Raw genomic sequence first — 18,742 nt, forward strand, 5'->3', positions numbered from 1 at the left:
AATCGGCCAAGTCCTTCATAGGAGATAATGCTTTCTGTATATGCCAAGTACATCATTTTCTAATATCTTGATGCCCCACTTTCCTGTTGTTTCCTAACCTTTCCTAGCCAAAGAATTTTAGCGTTGAGCACCTCTGAAAATCTGAAAAACATTGCCGTCGTACAAAACTGTGTGGCCTATAATCTGTATCAGCAGAAGGCGTTTTTGAGGGCATCGAAGGGCATTCACATGGACCCATGACAGTGTAGAGTTGTAGTTGTTAAGGGAATGAAGAGGCTGCACAGACTCTTTTGGTTTCACATTATGGGAGCAGGGAGCAGACGGCACAGTGATAGCAAGGGAACGCCCACTGCTTTCACCCAGTGTGCCCAAATATAACAGACTACCTGATGAGGTGATATATAAACACAGCAAATGAACATTGGACCTAATACAATGAGTTCACTCAATCGATCAATTCAAGCTTTATTATCCCCTGGGGGGGTGTTTATTGGCAGATATACAGTACTGAGAGAGGTTACCAAAGTGCAAATTAAGCGCACTTTTATCTAGCCACAATATCCACCAGTGATGATTCATTATCCCTCCGAAATGTTGTTTTGGTGATCTGTTAAAGCAAGTCCTGCCTTGAAATCAGATTTTTTTGGTCTCACAGCAGCGTCACGCGTCATGCACGACGCAGGAAGGCCCACGCCGGTGATCCCTTTCCCCGCCTGTGGGCGGTTAGATGAGACACGCGAGAATGACGCCTGTTGTGACCCCTCCACGCTGCCCCGCGTGCTGAGGTCACTGGTGTGAGCACTGCTCGTGCAGTACGCTTGACTTGACTTACCCAGCTAAGCTTGTAGTTCATGGCCCAGGTTCATGTAGTCATGTGAAGTGGCTAAGACTTCTTCTGCCTTGAGGATTTGTTTTTTGCAGTGGGGAGGTGACAAACCAGCACCAATTGAAAGCAATTAAACGAAGCGCTCTGAGGCCACGTGAAAAGATTAGATGTGCTGCCACAATAGAATTCCACTGTCAGCCATTAGCAGAGAGATTTTGTTTATGGCACAATGAGGGAATCGATGGTGTGATGGAACCATGCATGGTTCCCTGCTGGTCATGCAGCAGACACCTCGGAGTTTATTTCCTTTCATTATAAAAAGTATTAAATTAAACCTGAATCTAAGCTTAATTCAGACACCTTAAAACTCCACATTACAATCACATTCAAATGATCTCGATAAAGCTTGTAGCAGAGATCACCCATATTTGTTTGAAAGGCAAAACTGGTGGTTAAGTGGTATGTTTTGGAATTTGGTGGCTAAATTCATCTCTCGGGGACTGAAAACCAATGAAGGCTGTTATTCACGAGGGAAAGCAATTTGGAGAATGAGCCTAGTTACGCCAAAAACTGACACAATCCTCAGCTGCCCTTCAGAAAAATGGTTTGGTTTTTAGAAGGTCTTGGATGCAATAAATTCTACTGTTATTTCTTTGTGGTAAGTGAAAATGACGAGCTCTTTATGGTCTTTAATGATGGAATGTGCTACCTGTTTCTTCACGAGCATCGTGTCCTCACAGGATGAGGGCTACCCACTCCCGCTGAACCCACAGAGCCAGATCTTCTCATAGACAAAGGGAAACAAGGTGGGTGAACACGTTCTTAGCTGCTCGTAACTCATCTGCAGTCTCTCCCAGCGCCTACCTTCTCTGAGTTTGGGCCGCCAGTCTCCATGGCAACAATACACTGAATCGGCTCTGCAGAAAGGCGTCAACAAAAGCCGTTAAAAACGTCGGCTCTGCCGCGGCAGCCGCCTGCACCTTCTCTCCAGATGTTTCCTTCGGAGACCTCTCGCCCCTGCGCTACAACACAGGTAGCGCAACATGTGCAGCACACTGAGCAGGCCGTAATACTACGGACAAGATCCGAGTTCATCCGCAGGCCGAGGACGCGGGGCTCGTAAGAAAAACACAGCACTTGGGCGGAGAATTTCCGTGGTGTCAAAGCACAACCTGGAGCCAAGGATTCACTTCAGACTGCTGGCTGGATCTCATCCACGGGGTAACGAGCTTGACGCAGGTTCCACTGCTGTCGGATTCAGAGCTGTAAATCAGAGGTGTTTATCCAACTCATTCTGTTTGAGTACTTCAACAACGTGCAGCAGGGAGCCATGTTTGAGGCACATGGGGAAGAATCTTCAGGTTTCATAGCATAAAACAGTTAAGGTGGAAATGCGGTGTTTCTCCGAGGTGGAAAGCAAGGAAGAATGTCCCCCGTCACGGAACCTGTAATTAGGATGGAGAAGTGCCTCAGGCACACTTTGAGGAATGGTTTCCTGACTCCTTCTTTTCAGCTAGGAGGCCTTGGCCTGTGTTTCCCTGTGGGAGACAGCCCCTCCAGAATCAGCTTATTATTTGATCTTCTGCAGGCCATTGCTGAAGACAAGACACTTCCTGCTTCTTAGCTCCAACGAACAAACATCTTTTTTTTTTCTTTAATACACTGAATTATAAGGCTTTACGTAATATTTTCATGAAAAGTGTGATACTTTATTTCATATGCATGACAAAAGAATTCCACAATATAGAAATAGTGCACTTTTTAGCAAATATACTTTTAAGAGACAGCAGCATGATTGACATTTACAAATATACACATTCAGTTCTTACAGCTTATACAGCTACGCATTTTATAGTATCATTTTATAAATAGTGTACATACAGCATTATAAACATTTTCTCCTAAAATAATAGATTTATATATATATATAATTTTTGGGCTCTTCTATATCAAAATCATATAGTTTCAGATGATTATGGCAGCGGTGATTTAACAACCTTAAATGTCAAAATGTTTTTTTAAAAAACAATCACACCGTCATTACAGTATACAGTATGTGTACAGATGTCTAAAATTTTTTTTAAAAAAACTAAATTCTTCAGATTACATATTTCTACTGTAATGTACTTAATTCATAGACATAAAACCTAATCAGTTTAAGGACGGCTCTTTGCTCTGCAAAGTCTCTGCGTGGTGAGATGACTACTCCCCAAATTCCTGGTTGCTTAATAAGTCCATTTCTCATATCAATAAGATAGAGCATCTCGTAGTAATTTAGACACAGGCCAAAATCCTTGCAGGCTCGAAATTACTTTGCCCTCTTAATGAAGAAGATCTTTTTTTGCCCAAAGCCCCCATTCCGAAAGGAATTTTAAAGCCTTTTGCTCTCCTCCCCGATGTAATTTGTAGATGTAACTCCTTCTCCTGGCCAGAATGTTCGAGATCAACTTAAAGGATTACATCTTCACCTCCTTCTCCGTGTTACTGTGGATACTTCTGTGGCACAGCAGACGTGTCTGGGAGCCAAGGAGGAAACACTGCCCGACACTGGAATGTCAACAGCGGAGTGTTTCGCGTTTTGACCGAAAATGTTTGTGTCTTTCTTCCTGCTATTTTAAAGTCTGAAATGTAACTGTTAACATCTGTATTTATTAACAGGGATTGTATTCATTCTCTCTGGCATGTGTCACAACAAGTATAGAGAATTCCCAGTTGCATTTTACAACATTTAAGAAAGGTTACAAATGGGTAGAAGTCAGTAGGCTCATCTGGCCTGTTAGGTGGTGAGTAGCTCATTGATCCCAAGATCTCACCCAGCTGTGTCTTGACAGAAGCCAGGGGATGAGCTTCAACCACACGGCCGGGCAGCTTGTTCCCCACTCCTCCCTCAAACAGCCGTTGAGTGGAGAAGTGCCTCCTGTTCTCAGTCTGAAATAAAATACCTTCTATCTTGGAACATGGAACCTTGCATCCAAAACGAAACACATAGTAAGACGTATTTTATATTTGCAAAAAGCATTTATTTTAAAAGTACTGAAGATCCTTCTTGATGACTAGGACTAACAGACATTCTAGTTGTGGAGTATGACACAACATATATAATACATTTAATAAATATGATAACTGGAATAATAGTGTTCGAGAAAGTGGAATGAGTATTGTATTTTCTGTCATCTCTCCGTAACTGTGATAAAAAAGTGCAGTGCTTTCGAAGCATACAACACAAAACACTCTTGGTAACAGGTCCTGTGTGCACTTGTCATTGGGAGACCATCTGAAACGTACTGGAAAATATAAATTACAGACTGCTGACTGTGGGAATCCCCTACATATGCATTACTGAGACACTCAAGCTTTGGAAGGGGCATCAACTGGCTGATACAGAGCAGAAGAGTGAATTTCCAGAGTCAGAAACACAGACCTGTCGCGTATAAAGCTGTACAGAGCGATTCCTTCCCCTTCACACGTACGATTCCTCAGCAAAGAGCATCTGATCAAAGTCTTCGAACTTGGGGTCGCTGCACCTCTTACTCTGCCACTCCCTCTTGCTCTGAAGGACCGCACGGGTCACTTCCTGAGTCTTTTTCAAACAGTTCTCACCACCCGTCTGGGAGAAATAATCCTTCACCGCCTGGGTGGCGGCGGGCGAAAGGCAACAGCTGGGCTGTGAATCGGGATCCAGGCCCCTGCTGCTCGCGTCCACGTCGGAGATCCTGAGCCTGTGGCCCCGCAGAGCCCCGGCCGCCAGGTCTTTGCTTTCTCTAGCGGGCAGAGGCCTGTGCTGCCTCTCCGGGTCCCAGGAGAAGGGCGCCCCACGCGAGCCGACACCGGGCTCGGAGGAGCGTCGCAGCGCCGGGCTTCTGGGGCGCTCGGTGCCCAGGGTGAAGGACTGAGACTGCTGTCTCCTCATGGGGTGAACACACAAGGAGACACCCTGCCCATAGAACACAGCTTCAGGGAGCTGTCCCAGTTCACCGTCTCTAGCCGGACTCCTCTCTACTTTCAGGGTTGGCAGTCTGGGCTGCAGGGAAGCGTCTGTCTGCTGGCTACCACTCTTGTTGCTCTCTTGCTCATGCAGGGGCCTGAGGTCCTTTACAGAGAAACCTTTTTGTCTAGCCTGGTAAAATGGAGGCTTTGACCGATAAATCTGCAGTATGGCCTCCTGATAGGGCGGCGGCCTGCTCCGCTCTTTCGTGCCCCCGTCTGCTGGCTCTCTGGCTGTTTTTCCAACTTCCTGACAAGCGTCTTCCAGGGGAACTCGAGGAGTCTCGCTGGGAAGCGGGCTTTTGCTCCGGTTTGCGTCTTCTTCCTCTTCTTCTGCGGCGCAGCGCCGCTCTCTCTTGCACAGGGACCAGCTGCGGTCTTTCTTCAGCCACGTGTTGGGGTGCAGGCTGTGGGGGCTCCTCTGGAGCGTCCACTCGCAGCTCTCCTTGGGGCAGCCGGCCAGTCTCAGCTTGTCCGGTTTGGGGCTGGAGCGCAGGACGGGGGACAGCAGGCTGGGAGACCGCGGAGACAGCTCGCCCTGGGCCCTCGGGAAGCAGGGCTCGGCGGGCGTGAAGACGGAGTGGTCGGAGTACTGGGAGAAGGCGCTGTCCAGGGAGCTCATGGAGGAGCCTGACGGGGACGTGCCGGGCGAAGACAGGCTGGAGCAGCTGGTGGCGGGGCAGAGGTTGAGCCTCAGTGGGGGAGGCTGTTTGAGCTTCAGGCGCGAAGGGTTCCGCGAGTCCCCCCTGTCCTTGCCCGCCCGTCCCGAGTCTGCGTCTGTGCCTTGGCGGCAGTCTCGCCTCTCCAGCTGTAAGCCGTGGAGCTGCTCCACGTAGCCCTCCTCGTCTGCGGCGATCACGGCGTCGTAGCTGGCCTTCCGGACCACCGCCTCGTGCTCCTCACCCGGCGGGCCCGAGCCCGACGGCAAGAGGCAGAGGGTGGGCTCCGAGCAGCGGCGGTGTCTCCTGGCGCCCCTCGGGTACAGAGAGCCTGTCTCCAGCGGCTCCCTGCCAGGCCGGCTCTGCCGGGCCGCGGGGGCCAGCTTCCTGGACCGGGTCAGGGGGGGCAGCCGGAGGCGGACGGGCTCGGCTTCGGGCTGGTCCAGGTCGCCGTCGCTCAGGGTGATGACGGAGTCCCTGCTGCGGTTGTCCTGCTTGTCCTTCCTGCCCAGCTCCGGGAAGGGAGAGTCCGCATCGTCGTTCAGCTCGTTTTCCAGACTGTCGTAAGAGGAGTCATTCATCTGGAAGTAGGACGCATCTGGGCCCGGACAAAAGGAACGTAAATGTCAGCACGGGGGGATCCACACCCACAGGACATTCAACATACTCTAAGGTGTACCCAAGCACTTCTGAAAACAGATTCCTCTACATGACGTTTAAGGGCAAATGCTTTTCTGTGCGTTTTCTCCTTCGGATGAGATTAAAAATCCCAGGTGTTACTCAGGTGTAATGGCCACATTTCCCCCTGGCCTTTACCAATCATGGCCTCCTAATAACCCCCATCTCTGAACTGTCTTCATCACTCTGCTCTCCTCTGAGAGCTGGTGTGTGGGGAGAGTACTGGCGCACTCTGGGCTACACACTGTGTGATGGGTGGTGGTGGAGGGGATCCCCTTTACCTGTAAAGCGCTTTGAGTGGAGTGTCCAGAAAGAGCAAGATGTAAGTATAAGGAATTATTATTATTTATCTCTTAACTGTTGTAACCTTTATAAAGTTTCCAATTTACTTTTCCTGGATAAAAAACTATTTTCAATACATTCACAGATACATACAAAGACTTTAATTGTAGGTAGTGTTATATAGCCAGATAACCAATTTCTGAAAAATTGAGATAATCTTTTCTGTCTTGTTTTACAGTAGCATTTTATAACACTTAAATAAACACTGTAAAACTAAAATACCCTTATTATTAGACACATCCATTAGGATACGTAAAAAAGTTGTCACAAATAACATTTCAGCCCTTGAATTATTCCACTAGTACCTAAACAAACAAACATGAGTTCAGAGACCTACAATAATGCAAGCATCAAAACATTTAACATGCTCATCTTTATTTTTATTCTGTAGGTAGATCTTAAATTTACACTGATTGGACTTCTAGGACAAGGAAGTTTACAACAACAGGTTAGCAAAACAACCTTAGGTTAGGGTATGAGAATGATCGGATCTGATACTAATTTAGAAAAAAAAAGAACTCATTTTGTCTTTGAATCTTTTGTTTTCCAGATTTCATGGAACTGATAAAGGAAATCTTAAACTAATTCCTTAAGAGAGCATTCCGAAGAAGTCAAAGGTGCCAACAAAGAGCCCGTGAAATGACTAAAGGTCAAATACCGCGGGATAAAAAAATTCCATACTGACCTATCATTAGAAGGAACTACCACTAGATGCTGGCCAGTTTAGTCAGCCTATCTTACAATCTAAAAGTCTAATGATTGTTATTGTCATTTTTTATTATGTCGTATTTTAAACCTTTTTTTTGCATTTAAAACAACCAGGTACAACGCTTTGCACGTCGTCATGGAAAGTTTCAAAATGCAAGGCTAAAAAAAATCAAAAGTATTTCAAAATTCATCTCCCATCCATGCATTCAATTTCTATCTTTATCCACTGGACGGTCAGGAAAATTCAGCTTTTCAGGAAAAAAAACCCCCACAAACCATTCTGCAAAGTGATATCTAGAAGAACTCGAGGAATGAAAGGAATGAACAAGGAATTAAGGAGAACGTGCTGCGATGCATGAGACACGCTCAAGTGTCCACTTATCAGAACTGTAACGTGAAAAATGTCTGATTGATTGCCTTTATTATTCCTGCTGTTTGGAATTAGTGGGATCTCTTGCTGGAGATCCAATATTGTGGCGAGAAATACAATCACCTTGGTCTTGCTTAAAACGACAGCTACAGGGAAGATAGTTTCAGCTGACTGACACAAAAGTACAATTTTTCAACACGTGCTATCAAGCTAACGCTGAGGTATTCCATTTATTTGTCCTATTTTACAAAACTATCCAAAGCAAGTGATCGTGTCTAATGGTACAACTGGGGATGGTTTCTGTCGAGATAGTTCTCTCCCTTCTGCTCGTCACTCCTTTCAACTTGTATCAAGTTGGTATTTCGCTGTACGTTCGGCTCCTTTGTTTCCTAAAAACACTTCATATTTGGACAAGATTGAAATGAGCGCTCTCTTCTATACAGAGGGCACTGTGGAGTTGCAAAGCTCATTTGCAGGGCAGCTGACTTCACTAAATTAATAAAATATTGACCTCCAGAGCAACTGCGTCTTCCTCAAGGTGCTCAAGGATGCTGCAGAATGAAAGATGCAATTTTTATGTACTGTACTATACTATAGTATGAAAGACGTGTGGTGACATTTTCGTGACTTGCGGTGCACAATAACTCTGTGGCCTTACCTGAGCCGTGATCACTGCCGGCGCGTTTCTGCGGTAAACTCCCAAAAAGGCCAGTGACATCTTCCCCGAAGATCTTGTCACAGTTCTCTATTACAAACTGCACAACGCTGGAGACCTGAAAGAAAACAGTGTTCGTTTTTATACTGTAGTGGTCACAACTGTACAGATATGAGCTCCCTGCATCCAAGGTCCTTCTTCAGCAAAAACTACAGGCTCATTTCTCACACCAGTTCTGACTGAGGTGAATTGTGTGAATCATGACTGGCACGATTCCTTTCTGTTAATTCATAACCTACGCCATATCTGTTCCTGAATCCTGAAGACAGAGTACACCTTTACTGTATATTCTTTCTATGAATGTGAGGACATCTAAAAACCTTAATAATTGGCCAACATATTACAGGACAAGGCTTTAAAAAAAAGTCTAGAGTATTTAAAAATGTGCTGGTAAACATTAGTAGAAAACTCTTGGCAGAATGCAACTGAAAAAGGAGTGTTGTCCCACATCTTTTAAGAGTTATAATAACACCAGTATTTTCTTGAAATGTACTGTAGCACTAGATAAATGATGTACAGTAAATACCACAAATACTATCCTTCTTTTTAAAATTACAGACCCCCTCATCAAACTTTGAAATCTCAGATCATGTTACTGTCTTGAAACACGTTATATACTGTATTCTGAGAGGCATGAAAAAAGAGGGCTAATCAATTGGAAGTATTCTTCATTGTTAACTCCAACACACCTGCAAAAGGAATGTATTTATATATGCCTCTTTATTCAGGCCACCATTCCACAGAGAACCATTATGAAGTCAGACATGCTGTCTTGTTACAGATTTATGAAAGTAACTAGCTGATGTTTGTAACCTTCTATTTTCAATTTAGGGATTTATAATTCAGCTCTTCAAATGTTTCTTCCATAACTTGTCACAGTGATTTGTATTTTCAAACACTGTTTCATGGTTTTGACTTGGAAACAGTTTTTACACATCAATCTCAAAGAAATCATTTGTTGTTCTGATTTTTCTCTTCTCTTTTTACTGTTGTTAATCGTCTTCCTTCTTTACAAGAACATCACATATAGTAAACCCTTTGTCACAAGACAGTATCTCATACACATACGTTAGATATTTTAATAATGCACTATTGATGACGAAGGATCCCCTGAAATGTGCAGTCTATGAAAAAGATGGTTTTTCAAATGGCCACAAGTATTTTACAACAGCTTTGCTTTTCTGTGATGAGTCAGAGCCATAATCTCAGCATAGTCGTGTTTTAAAATACTATCCAATCACAGTTATTAAAACTACTATTTTTCAAAAGCCACTAACACTTTTAGGAGTATAAGATCCTATTTCACAGTAAAGTATCAGGATTCAAAAGCTTCAAGCTTCAGACAATTGTGAAGGTCTAGCAGACACAAAGTGCATTTCATTAACCTGGGACTCCCAAGCAGCCCAGGTTCACTAGAACAATATTTAAAATGAATATAAAACAAATAAATAAGACTACTGATGTTGAATGTAACATGTTTTATTCAATCAAAATCATTGAAACCCAGAGAAATATTTAAGTCTCTGGCTGCTGTGTGTCCACAAGAAACATAGTTGGATCATATTTTCCCAACTATAAACATTTCCTGTTTTTTTTTCAAATTGGAATATTCTAAAAAATGTGCAAAACTGTTTTACATTGAATTTATGAGAGGAGCAGTGTCCTCAGGAATGCAAAGGAAACCTTTTAATAGCTTTATATGGGTCTGAATTTCAAATTCCACAAAAATGTAAACACTCTTCGGCGTGCAATAAAAAAGAAAAACGCTCTGTGACACGTCTCAGGGCGAATGACGCAAATGCACCGCAGTCCTATCAGCGAAAGGCTTAAATTTGTGGAAACGATACACAATGGATGTATCTTTCCTAAATCAACCAGTTATCATAAATGACCTTGACTGCAAACAAAAAGGTTTAAAACAAAAAAAAAAACAGCCTAAGCTTTAAAATACTTTAAAAGAATGATCACAAAAAACAGTCGAACGTATACTCTTTCTGGAGTCTGTTAGCCTTTTTGTATATATCTTAATTTTACATCTAGCACTCTCTATAGTGATACCCGGGTCCTGTCCCCTCATTTGATCAATGAAATTATCACCACAGCTACAAACGTTGCAAACTGACAGACAAACAGAAACATGTTCACTTCATCCCGTTCCAGCCACTGCCGGACCGGCTACCTGTACTGTGAGTGTTAAAAGTTGAGGATTTACTTTAGATTTGATTAAATGGGTTTTAAACTGTTTTCGGAGGCACTGTGATGGCGGGGGATGTTCTACAGACATATACGGCCAAAATACGGATTACTTGATTACATGTTATTTATGTTATGTTATTACATGTTACTGTTATTGCTATTGTGTAACTGTCTATTGTCTTATCTTCTGTCCTATTTATATACTGCACCTGAGTGACTAATGAGAAACACTTTTCATTATACTATGCACCTGTGTAAGTTTAATGACAATAAAGTTGAATTGAATTGAATTGAAAAACTACTGCATCTTTAAATTCTCACCTTCTTGGTTCCTTCGCTTTCGCCCTCCGGGCTGGCTGGCGCAGGAGCCCAAAGCATGCTGGGAGCGATGCACACGGCCAGGTTGAACGCGTTCATCTGATTCTCTGCAGAGTTCTTCTCAATGCAGTGAAGGACTCCGAACAGGTGCCTTAACAGGAGCATGTTTTCTTTTGGAAGTTCTTCCATGAGGCTACAGAATAACAACACACACCGCTTAACACGTGCACAGCCCATCTTGAGCAAAGCTCCACACACACAAAAAAAAACGTTTGGTAACACTCAATCCTTAGTGGCAGTCCACATTCGAGCAGCCTAAGAAAATGAAGCTTTTTCTGCATTTTATCTTTGCAGCAACGACTTCAGACTACGACGCATGCTCTTCGAACTCTTGCCTGTGTGGTATCTAGACCTGCCTAGACGAGCGGCGTGTCTGTGGAGAGGGACTCCCCTGTGCGGTTACCTCTGCGTGGCCCGGATCCTCTGCTCGTCACGCCCCTGGTCCATCACGCTGACCCACCTGTCGTAGAGCTCCAGCGACAGCAGGCTGCCAGGAATGTTGCGCAGGAAGTCCTGTGGGATGGGGAACGGCCATGTGTGACACTCAGCATTCCCAATCCCACCGCTGACACCACCGTCAGGGCAGCAGGGAGACCTGACTACGGATCAGGGTTCGGACACGCAAGACTGCACTGCGTGTGGCTGCTGGAGAGGAAGTCCTACTAAGACACCGGTTGAGGAAGAGCATTGCCGGTGTATTCGGTGAAACAAGTGGAAAACACCCGAGTTACTCCACTGCTCGGAGTGGAAAGGGAAGATGAGCAACACAGCAGACTGGCAGCAGGTCTCCATTATGTCCACTTAATGCGTTGCACTCCTACTGCCAAGATTACATTTGTGAGCTTTTTTTTTCTGATGACTTCAGATACGCCCAAATTAACGATCTCCTGGACGAGCAATAAATAATGAATAAAGTTGTAAGCACTTTCCGTCTTCTTAAAGAGCTTTGCCACCCGCAATATAGCACAACAAACAAGTGATTTATTAAAAGCCAAATACCAGAAACGTCCAGTGTGATATACGGAATGCTAGAGACTGCTGCAGGATATCAGGCACGGATGAAGCAGAGCCACCCAGAAGCTATACAGCTATACAGGGTAAGATTCTGCAAGTTAGCGAGTTTAGAAAGGATGAAGTTTGTCTTTGATTTCCTTTATATGTAAGTAAATATTTTAAACAAAATTATTATTCTCCAACACTCTTTCTTTAGAAGACGTTCCAGCAAACGTATCACTGAGCACACTTCATTTTGGCAGGAATTACAATCTGCCCCCTTTTTTTTAGGACTTTTATGGAATACTAACATAATATTCCAACAGAAAATAAAAGGGGCTTTTGTCACTATCATATCAATATAGTGACTGTAGTTTTTCAGACGGTGTTCAGTTCTTTTGTTGGTAAAAATGTACAGCAGATGCCAGTATATAAAAATGAAAATACAGCTGCTAGGAACTGTCCATAGATGTAACTACAGCATTTCATCTTGCACTCTTTCCAGTCTGCTCTTCACACAAACCCGCGCCGCAGGGCGAAAGCGCAGTCTGTCACCTTGAACACTGCTGCTGTCACGAATATCGACTCCCGGCTCAAGAGCACGTCCTCTCCCGAGTTCAGCTTGTCCCTCAGCTCGCGGCAGGCCCTGGCGTTGGCCGAGCGGCGGAGAATGCCTCTTGTGAACGGCCCCTCTTGAAACAGGAAGCACAGCATGTCCTGCGAGGGAAGAGAGAGACGAGGATCCCACAGAACTTAACACCTCTCAGGCCAGTGACCGGTGCTTATCGCAACGAACTGTGACCTTCATATACCGTCAATGACATACAGTACAGCAGCGTTAAACACTTTCCTGTTATTTCTTAAGTTGACTTGCCGAGTCTGCAAAGACCGAGAAATGGACTGTATTAACAAACCCTCGAACGGTAATGAAACACTAAGCCGAATGAAATGCTGTACAACCTGGCAGCTTGGATACAATCCTAGCTGGGAAGGACCCTCTGCTCCCTCTCAGTCACCTGAAGCCTGCTTACCATGACTGGCTTGGGCAGGCTGTCGTCCTCGCAGACGGCACTCAGCGGGAGACCGAACAGCCTCCCGGGGCTGGGGGAAGTGGGAGACACAGGCAGGGTGTCAAGCTGGGTGGCAGAGCCGCGCCAGAAGGCCCAGTTTATAATCGACCTCTTCCTCTTCAAGGGCTTTTGGCTGGGCTCTGAGGGAAAGAGGAAAAAGGCGGCTTTCATCTGGGGGAGCGACACACACACACACACACACACACACACACACACACACACACACACACACACACACACACATTCTACAGCCTCAATGTTACCATTTGGTTTCCAGAATGTGCCGTGTCTTTGGAGAATAAGACAAGCCTTCTGTTTGTTTGTTTTTTATAAATCCCGTCTGCTTGTCTGTGTTTGGCGGTAGGAAAGGAATCCGCAGCACAGGGAAGCTAAAGCCAGTAAACACCCGGCCGCTGTGAAGTATTTCCACGTGAAGGAAAGGAGATCTGCTGATGGGAGACGCTGGCTCACACATGCCGTTCAATACCGAATCCCGTGTCATTTCAAGCGACCTTATTTCCACCTCTGCGCACGGTGCCAGCTCAGGTGATTAAAAGAAAATGTTGTATTTTGACGCTCTGAGGCTGTGGTGCTTTTCTAACTGCCTTACAGTAAGCACCGCATTTTGTTCACCCATTCATTTTCCTGGGATGCACAGTGCATGATTTAGACATCTAAACATGACCTCACCGCCCGTGTGCTCACAAAATCATCTTGCACGTACTGTGAACGTCTTTCCGCCACTCGTGAGATGTGAGCTCTATGTGCACATAAAAACATCTATGCTCTATCCCAATTCCTGCACATCGCACTTGCATGCCCTGTAAGAACCCCTGCAGAAAGTCAAGAGAAACCTAAAAATGTACTAAGATGTTAATAAATAAAAAAATAATTGCAAATGTATGTAATTCAATATCGTACACTTAGAAGAGTTTCAGCCCAGGGTTAAAGCTACATCATTAGAGAGCCACACGTCCACTGGAACAGTCAGCAACAGAATCTGACTGCAGTTCTTTCTCTCTCTGTCGGTGACCTCGAACACGTGATCAGTCTTCATCAGGGCGGCTGAGTGAGGGAGACTTACCTGTTAACTGCTGGCACGTGGCCGCATGGCTGGACTTCAGAATGAAATGGCACGGTGCCTCCGAAGGCAGCTGCTCCAGGAGCAGAGCCCCCTGCAGGTCTGGAGGGGAAGTGGCACCCCTGCCTCCTGCTGTGGGTGACTGGGACATGGGCTCTCGAATGTGACTCATTCTGATGCTGAATGGATATTCGTGTCCTGTGAGGGGAGAGAGAGGGAGGGAGACTGACGCCCTGTCGAAAATCCATCCCCATCCCCGCTGTCCAAACAACCACACAACAGGAATCAGAACCCCCAGCGAATCACAAACCATACGATACAAGAGGAAAGTATGGGAAAGTGGATTTAAGCATGAAGAGAGGGGTTGTGGAAGTCTGGAACACACCCACAGAAGTGTATTCTTGCAACCAGTGATCTGGCTAGCTAGCATCATGAAAAGGTTCCTGTAACATTTCTAAAGGTCTCCTGCAGACTCACCAATCAGGGGATAAGGTGCATCCTCCTTGCTTGAGCTCACCCACAGCCGGTAGTCTTTCACACAGCCCTGTCAGGGAAAAGAGGAAAAGAAATGTGAGGCTCGCTTCAACACCTCAGATCGAGAGTGGCCCCAACACCCAGCCGAGAGGCTCTTCTTACGTTGCAGCCCAGACAGAAGATGTTACCTGAACGTATCTGAGCCGTGTGATGGCTCAGTGAAGTTGGCTGGAGCACACAGCTGAAGACAATCTGCTAGCCACTTCAGGCTTGTATATACTGAACCTGATCTTACCAGGCCCTTCAGAAACACCCAGTGCCTGGTTTGTTTCAATGCACTGCAAACGTGAAAGGGGGCCGCTGCAATCAGAAGTGATGCTGTTGAGGTATTTCAGGGGGATCTTAACATTTACCAGTTAATAGCGAGGTGGTATTGAGGCTGTTAACGAAAAAGGGAGAGAGGACAAAAGAGAGCGAAAGAGAAGGAGAGAGAGAGAGGAAAAAACCCACCGTAATTCCGAACTGCTGCAGGGCCATCTTGATGACCTCAGTGGCCGAGTCGGTGTTGCCGACTGCTAGAGTCTTGGACTGAGGGAGGGGGAGAAACGAAAGAAGAAGAAAACGACAAAATAAATGAACACTCGAAACACGTGAAGCTTGGATTCACACACTAACGAGGCACATGACAAGAAAGGAAGATCACCTCTACAAAAAGGCTATGAAACCACCAGTTCAGAGAAAAACTATTGTTCAACCCCAACAAATCACAAAGGAACCCTGGCTTCTCCTGGAGAGTTATGTCAAGTCTCTAATATCCACACGTATGCTCCAGTAAATTTCCTTTTTCACAGCGACCACTCTGTATAATCATTACCCATATTACTGCATTTAATCTGCTCATTTCACATTCTGTGCCTTTTTTTCTAATTGACTTAAACGTAGAAATCAACAAATGGACGCGAATTTAGTTTTTTTAACAACGTATTTGACTTTATAAGGGAATATCAAAAACTTATTTGAAGTTGCAGTTTTAAATATAAAATATACCCATCAGATACAGGATCATTGTCATCATCAATCATACAAATAAGTATAAATAATACGAAAAATATTACATAACATATTACAAAAAATTGCATTGAGAGTAGTGCTATTACCTACTGTATTTAATTTGTTCAGTAATTTTACAACTGCTGTGTACTCTACTGGGAAAAATTTGAAGAGCTTTTTAAGAACTATGCCCTCCAAGCCACTCAGAACTATACGGAAATCTGTGATGTGTTTTATAGCGAAAGCCTGCAGTGATGGGGAAATGCTGTTCTACTGTTTCACTTCCAGTATTGCAGACTTGGATTATGTTGGGAAAGTACGGTTATTTTTCAAGTCACCCTAGGGGCTGAAGAGCAAGGAACAGATCAAGAGCAGATCGCCAGATTCTGTAGGCAACTTTTCCATCTGCTGCTCACCCTTGGAAAAAGCTCAAAAGCACCTTGCCTTGGTGACGGACTTGGCAGTCTGGGGGCAGTGCTGGCCTAATGTTGTTCAAGCCTTTCCCGATAATCAGGAGACAGTCGAGCTCGTGGATTTCTTCAGGCTGAATGAGCACATTCCCCCTCAGTACAGATTAAGGGGTTTTAAGAGGTCAGTAGCCACAAAAGAGTCACAACCAGCAAAGGGTTCATTGTTGTGGCTGTGCAGGTGAAAATCTTATGATTTCTTTACCAAGAACCAAGCAAGTAAAAGGCTCTATGTGGACTTCAGCTTGCTCAAACCAATATAGGATTTACTGCAGATACAATACAGGCAAACACAAATGTGGATATCATTTTTACATCAAACTAAATTCAAAAACTAAAAATGATGAAAAGAAATTGTGTGCTTTTACTTGCATATTTCTAAAGGTTGGGTAAAGTCAATATCACTTCTATGTACTTACATATGCACAGTTTCCGATGTCTTTAGGAAATATTTTTAAAGGGATTGTTTTGGGATCATCTTTTTCTTTTTCTTCTTTGATTCGGCTTTTGAAAAAAAAATACAAATGTATTTGTTATGAATTGAACACTCTTTGAGAGTCCAAGATATCAAACCTACATACTGAACACTTAACCGGCAAATACACAAATCACCAGCACATTCATCCATGGCGTCTGATCACTCAGAATTCATGCACAGAACATTTATATTGTTAGTGTTACATACTCATTTGAAATGACATTACCTCATCATAAAGGAAAGCCATTTTTCCTTCTGTTCTGTGGAACTGAAAAAAAGAATACTGAGGTTATAACAGGAGCATAGTTAAAGATAAAATAACTTTTGTGCTTACATACTGCATATTCATACTGTATAAATCTTTAGTCTTCATAATTTTTGAACAGATACAAAAATAATGTTCTTGTACAGGCATAAAATAATCTTTCCTAGCCTTTTCACTAACAGTTCTTTTGGCATTTCAAATAATGATTTTGCTGTTAGTACTGTACATCACAGATTTTAAACACAATATGTTAGATTAATTCCCCTCTTATGAATGTCTAATACCAGTCTGCAAACACGGTTCTGTCTGGTGTCTTGAGGTAGGATTGGGCTTACTTTAAGGACTGCCTTCTCTCCCTGTTCAAAATGTGCACTAAGTTGAGGGGAGGAGAGTCAGTGTCATGCTTGTCACTGCAAATGAGAGGCGGGGAATATTCACATCATAGCAGGCCGCTTGTCATTCAGTGCCGGTTACCATGGTAATTAATTCAACAGGAGTCTCATACCACCTGGAGGCAGTTATCCACCAGGCCTGCCTCAGGTGGTTGAAGACTATATACAGTAAGCTGTGATCTGGCTGTGATCAGGAACTCTGTCATAGGGTCCATCTCCAGCTTTGCCCCGAATTCTGGAGTTCTATCTGTGTTTGCTCCCTGGATTCTGGACCCTGCTTTGCCTTCACTCTCTTTACTCTCTGGACTCTCCTCTGGTGCTCTGTATTCTGTCTCTTGGTTTTGAGCTTTGCTTGTCCCTGTTTACAGCTCTGGATTGCGTTTGCCTGGACTGCGCTTGCCTGGTCTGTCTCCATGGGCTGGCTGCCAACACCGTGCTGCTCACTCACTGCTGGGTGCCTGCTCTTGGGTGCATTTCCCAAAAACATGTTGCTGCTTTACCATCTCCAGCAGCGATGCATTACACTCAGTAACTTATTTCAAAGGAAAAAGCAACCTATTAACTTTCTGCATTACATGAACAACTCAAGAGAAATACATACAGTACATACAGTACATACCACTTGAACTATACCATATCAAAGCAGACTCCCACCTGAACGTGGCCACGCAGTTCGTGGTTGGCCAGCCCATGACAAACGAGCGCTCAGGGCTGGTACTGCCCTCACACACCTCCTCCATGCAGGACGCTATCCACATCTCGCTGAGACGGACACGATTCTTCAGCTTGAAGTGTGAGGTGGACCTGCAAACAGCAGTCCGGCTTTATCACACAATGCTGTCAATAAGTGAGCCGAACTCAAGAGAAGCTAAAGTTCTGTCTTTCAAAAGAAGTGGACTTTGCAGGAGTTCAATGGTTAGGAAAACAGCTATGAGAGTAGCTATGATTGATATGATACACAAAAAGTAAACCACTGCACCTGTGTAGCGGGACTATTGAAATTCATGCTTCCCTTTATTGTCAACTGTTAGACAAAAAAACAAAACAAAAATCCTCTTCATCTTCTTTCTTTCACATTGTTCAAGTCACTCTCAGCCCAGTGCTTCTCTGCGGGTCTATTAAACAGAGGCACCTGATCGTCGCTGATGAACATCACTAGGGAGTGTATCTGCCTGCTCCAGGCCCACTAGGGCAGTGCGATATCTGAGTACAGGTCACACCATCCAGGTAACAGCCGAAGGTTTTCTCCAGTGAGAGTCAAGTGAGACACATAGCAGGTTACTGCTGAAGACACCTTAGAAACAACACCAGCAAACATTATGAATGTTTTCTATCCCACACCTGTGCTTTGCATTCAGTTACACAGTAGCAGACCTAAGTTCTTATTCTTCTGAGCAACCTGAACAATCAATTACAGCATTACTGCACTTGTGCCATTCCCATATAGCACTGCGTTTACAACAGTAAAGGTTTAGCATCAAACTCATAAAACAGCAACCTTGGAGCCAGGAGTGCTGTGAAACTGTGTGTGTTGTACAGTATGTTTTTCATGACATTTATAGCGTAATAAAAGGGACAACGCAACCTTAAAGGACCAAACAGGTAGTTACGAAATA

At 44.4% G+C, this 18,742-nt stretch overlaps 1 protein-coding gene across 2 annotated transcripts in view; it reads right to left on the bottom strand.

Annotated features, from left to right (window-relative positions):
• Nucleotides 1-2,513: 2,513 nt before the first annotated feature.
• Nucleotides 2,514-18,742, bottom strand: part of arhgap20 (Rho GTPase activating protein 20) — a 42,314-nt gene continuing 26,085 nt past the window's right edge. For both annotated transcript variants that reach the window (XM_015364439.2, XM_006639342.3), the window contains exons 4-15: nt 17,781-17,930; nt 16,696-16,737; nt 16,411-16,495; nt 14,985-15,062; nt 14,478-14,544; nt 14,004-14,198; nt 12,881-13,059; nt 12,405-12,566; nt 11,260-11,369; nt 10,800-10,989; nt 8,226-8,340; nt 2,514-6,067 (exon numbers count right to left, since the gene is read on the bottom strand). In XM_015364439.2, coding sequence (XP_015219925.2) covers nt 4,287-6,067; nt 8,226-8,340; nt 10,800-10,989; nt 11,260-11,369; nt 12,405-12,566; nt 12,881-13,059; nt 14,004-14,198; nt 14,478-14,544; nt 14,985-15,062; nt 16,411-16,495; nt 16,696-16,737; nt 17,781-17,930 — 3,154 coding nt within the window. In that variant the 3' untranslated portion in view covers nt 2,514-4,286. The remainder of the gene's footprint in view (nt 6,068-8,225; nt 8,341-10,799; nt 10,990-11,259; nt 11,370-12,404; nt 12,567-12,880; nt 13,060-14,003; nt 14,199-14,477; nt 14,545-14,984; nt 15,063-16,410; nt 16,496-16,695; nt 16,738-17,780; nt 17,931-18,742) is intronic.

This window comes from Lepisosteus oculatus, chromosome 15 (assembly GCF_040954835.1).
Source record: "Lepisosteus oculatus isolate fLepOcu1 chromosome 15, fLepOcu1.hap2, whole genome shotgun sequence".
Lineage (NCBI taxonomy): Eukaryota > Metazoa > Chordata > Actinopteri > Semionotiformes > Lepisosteidae > Lepisosteus > Lepisosteus oculatus.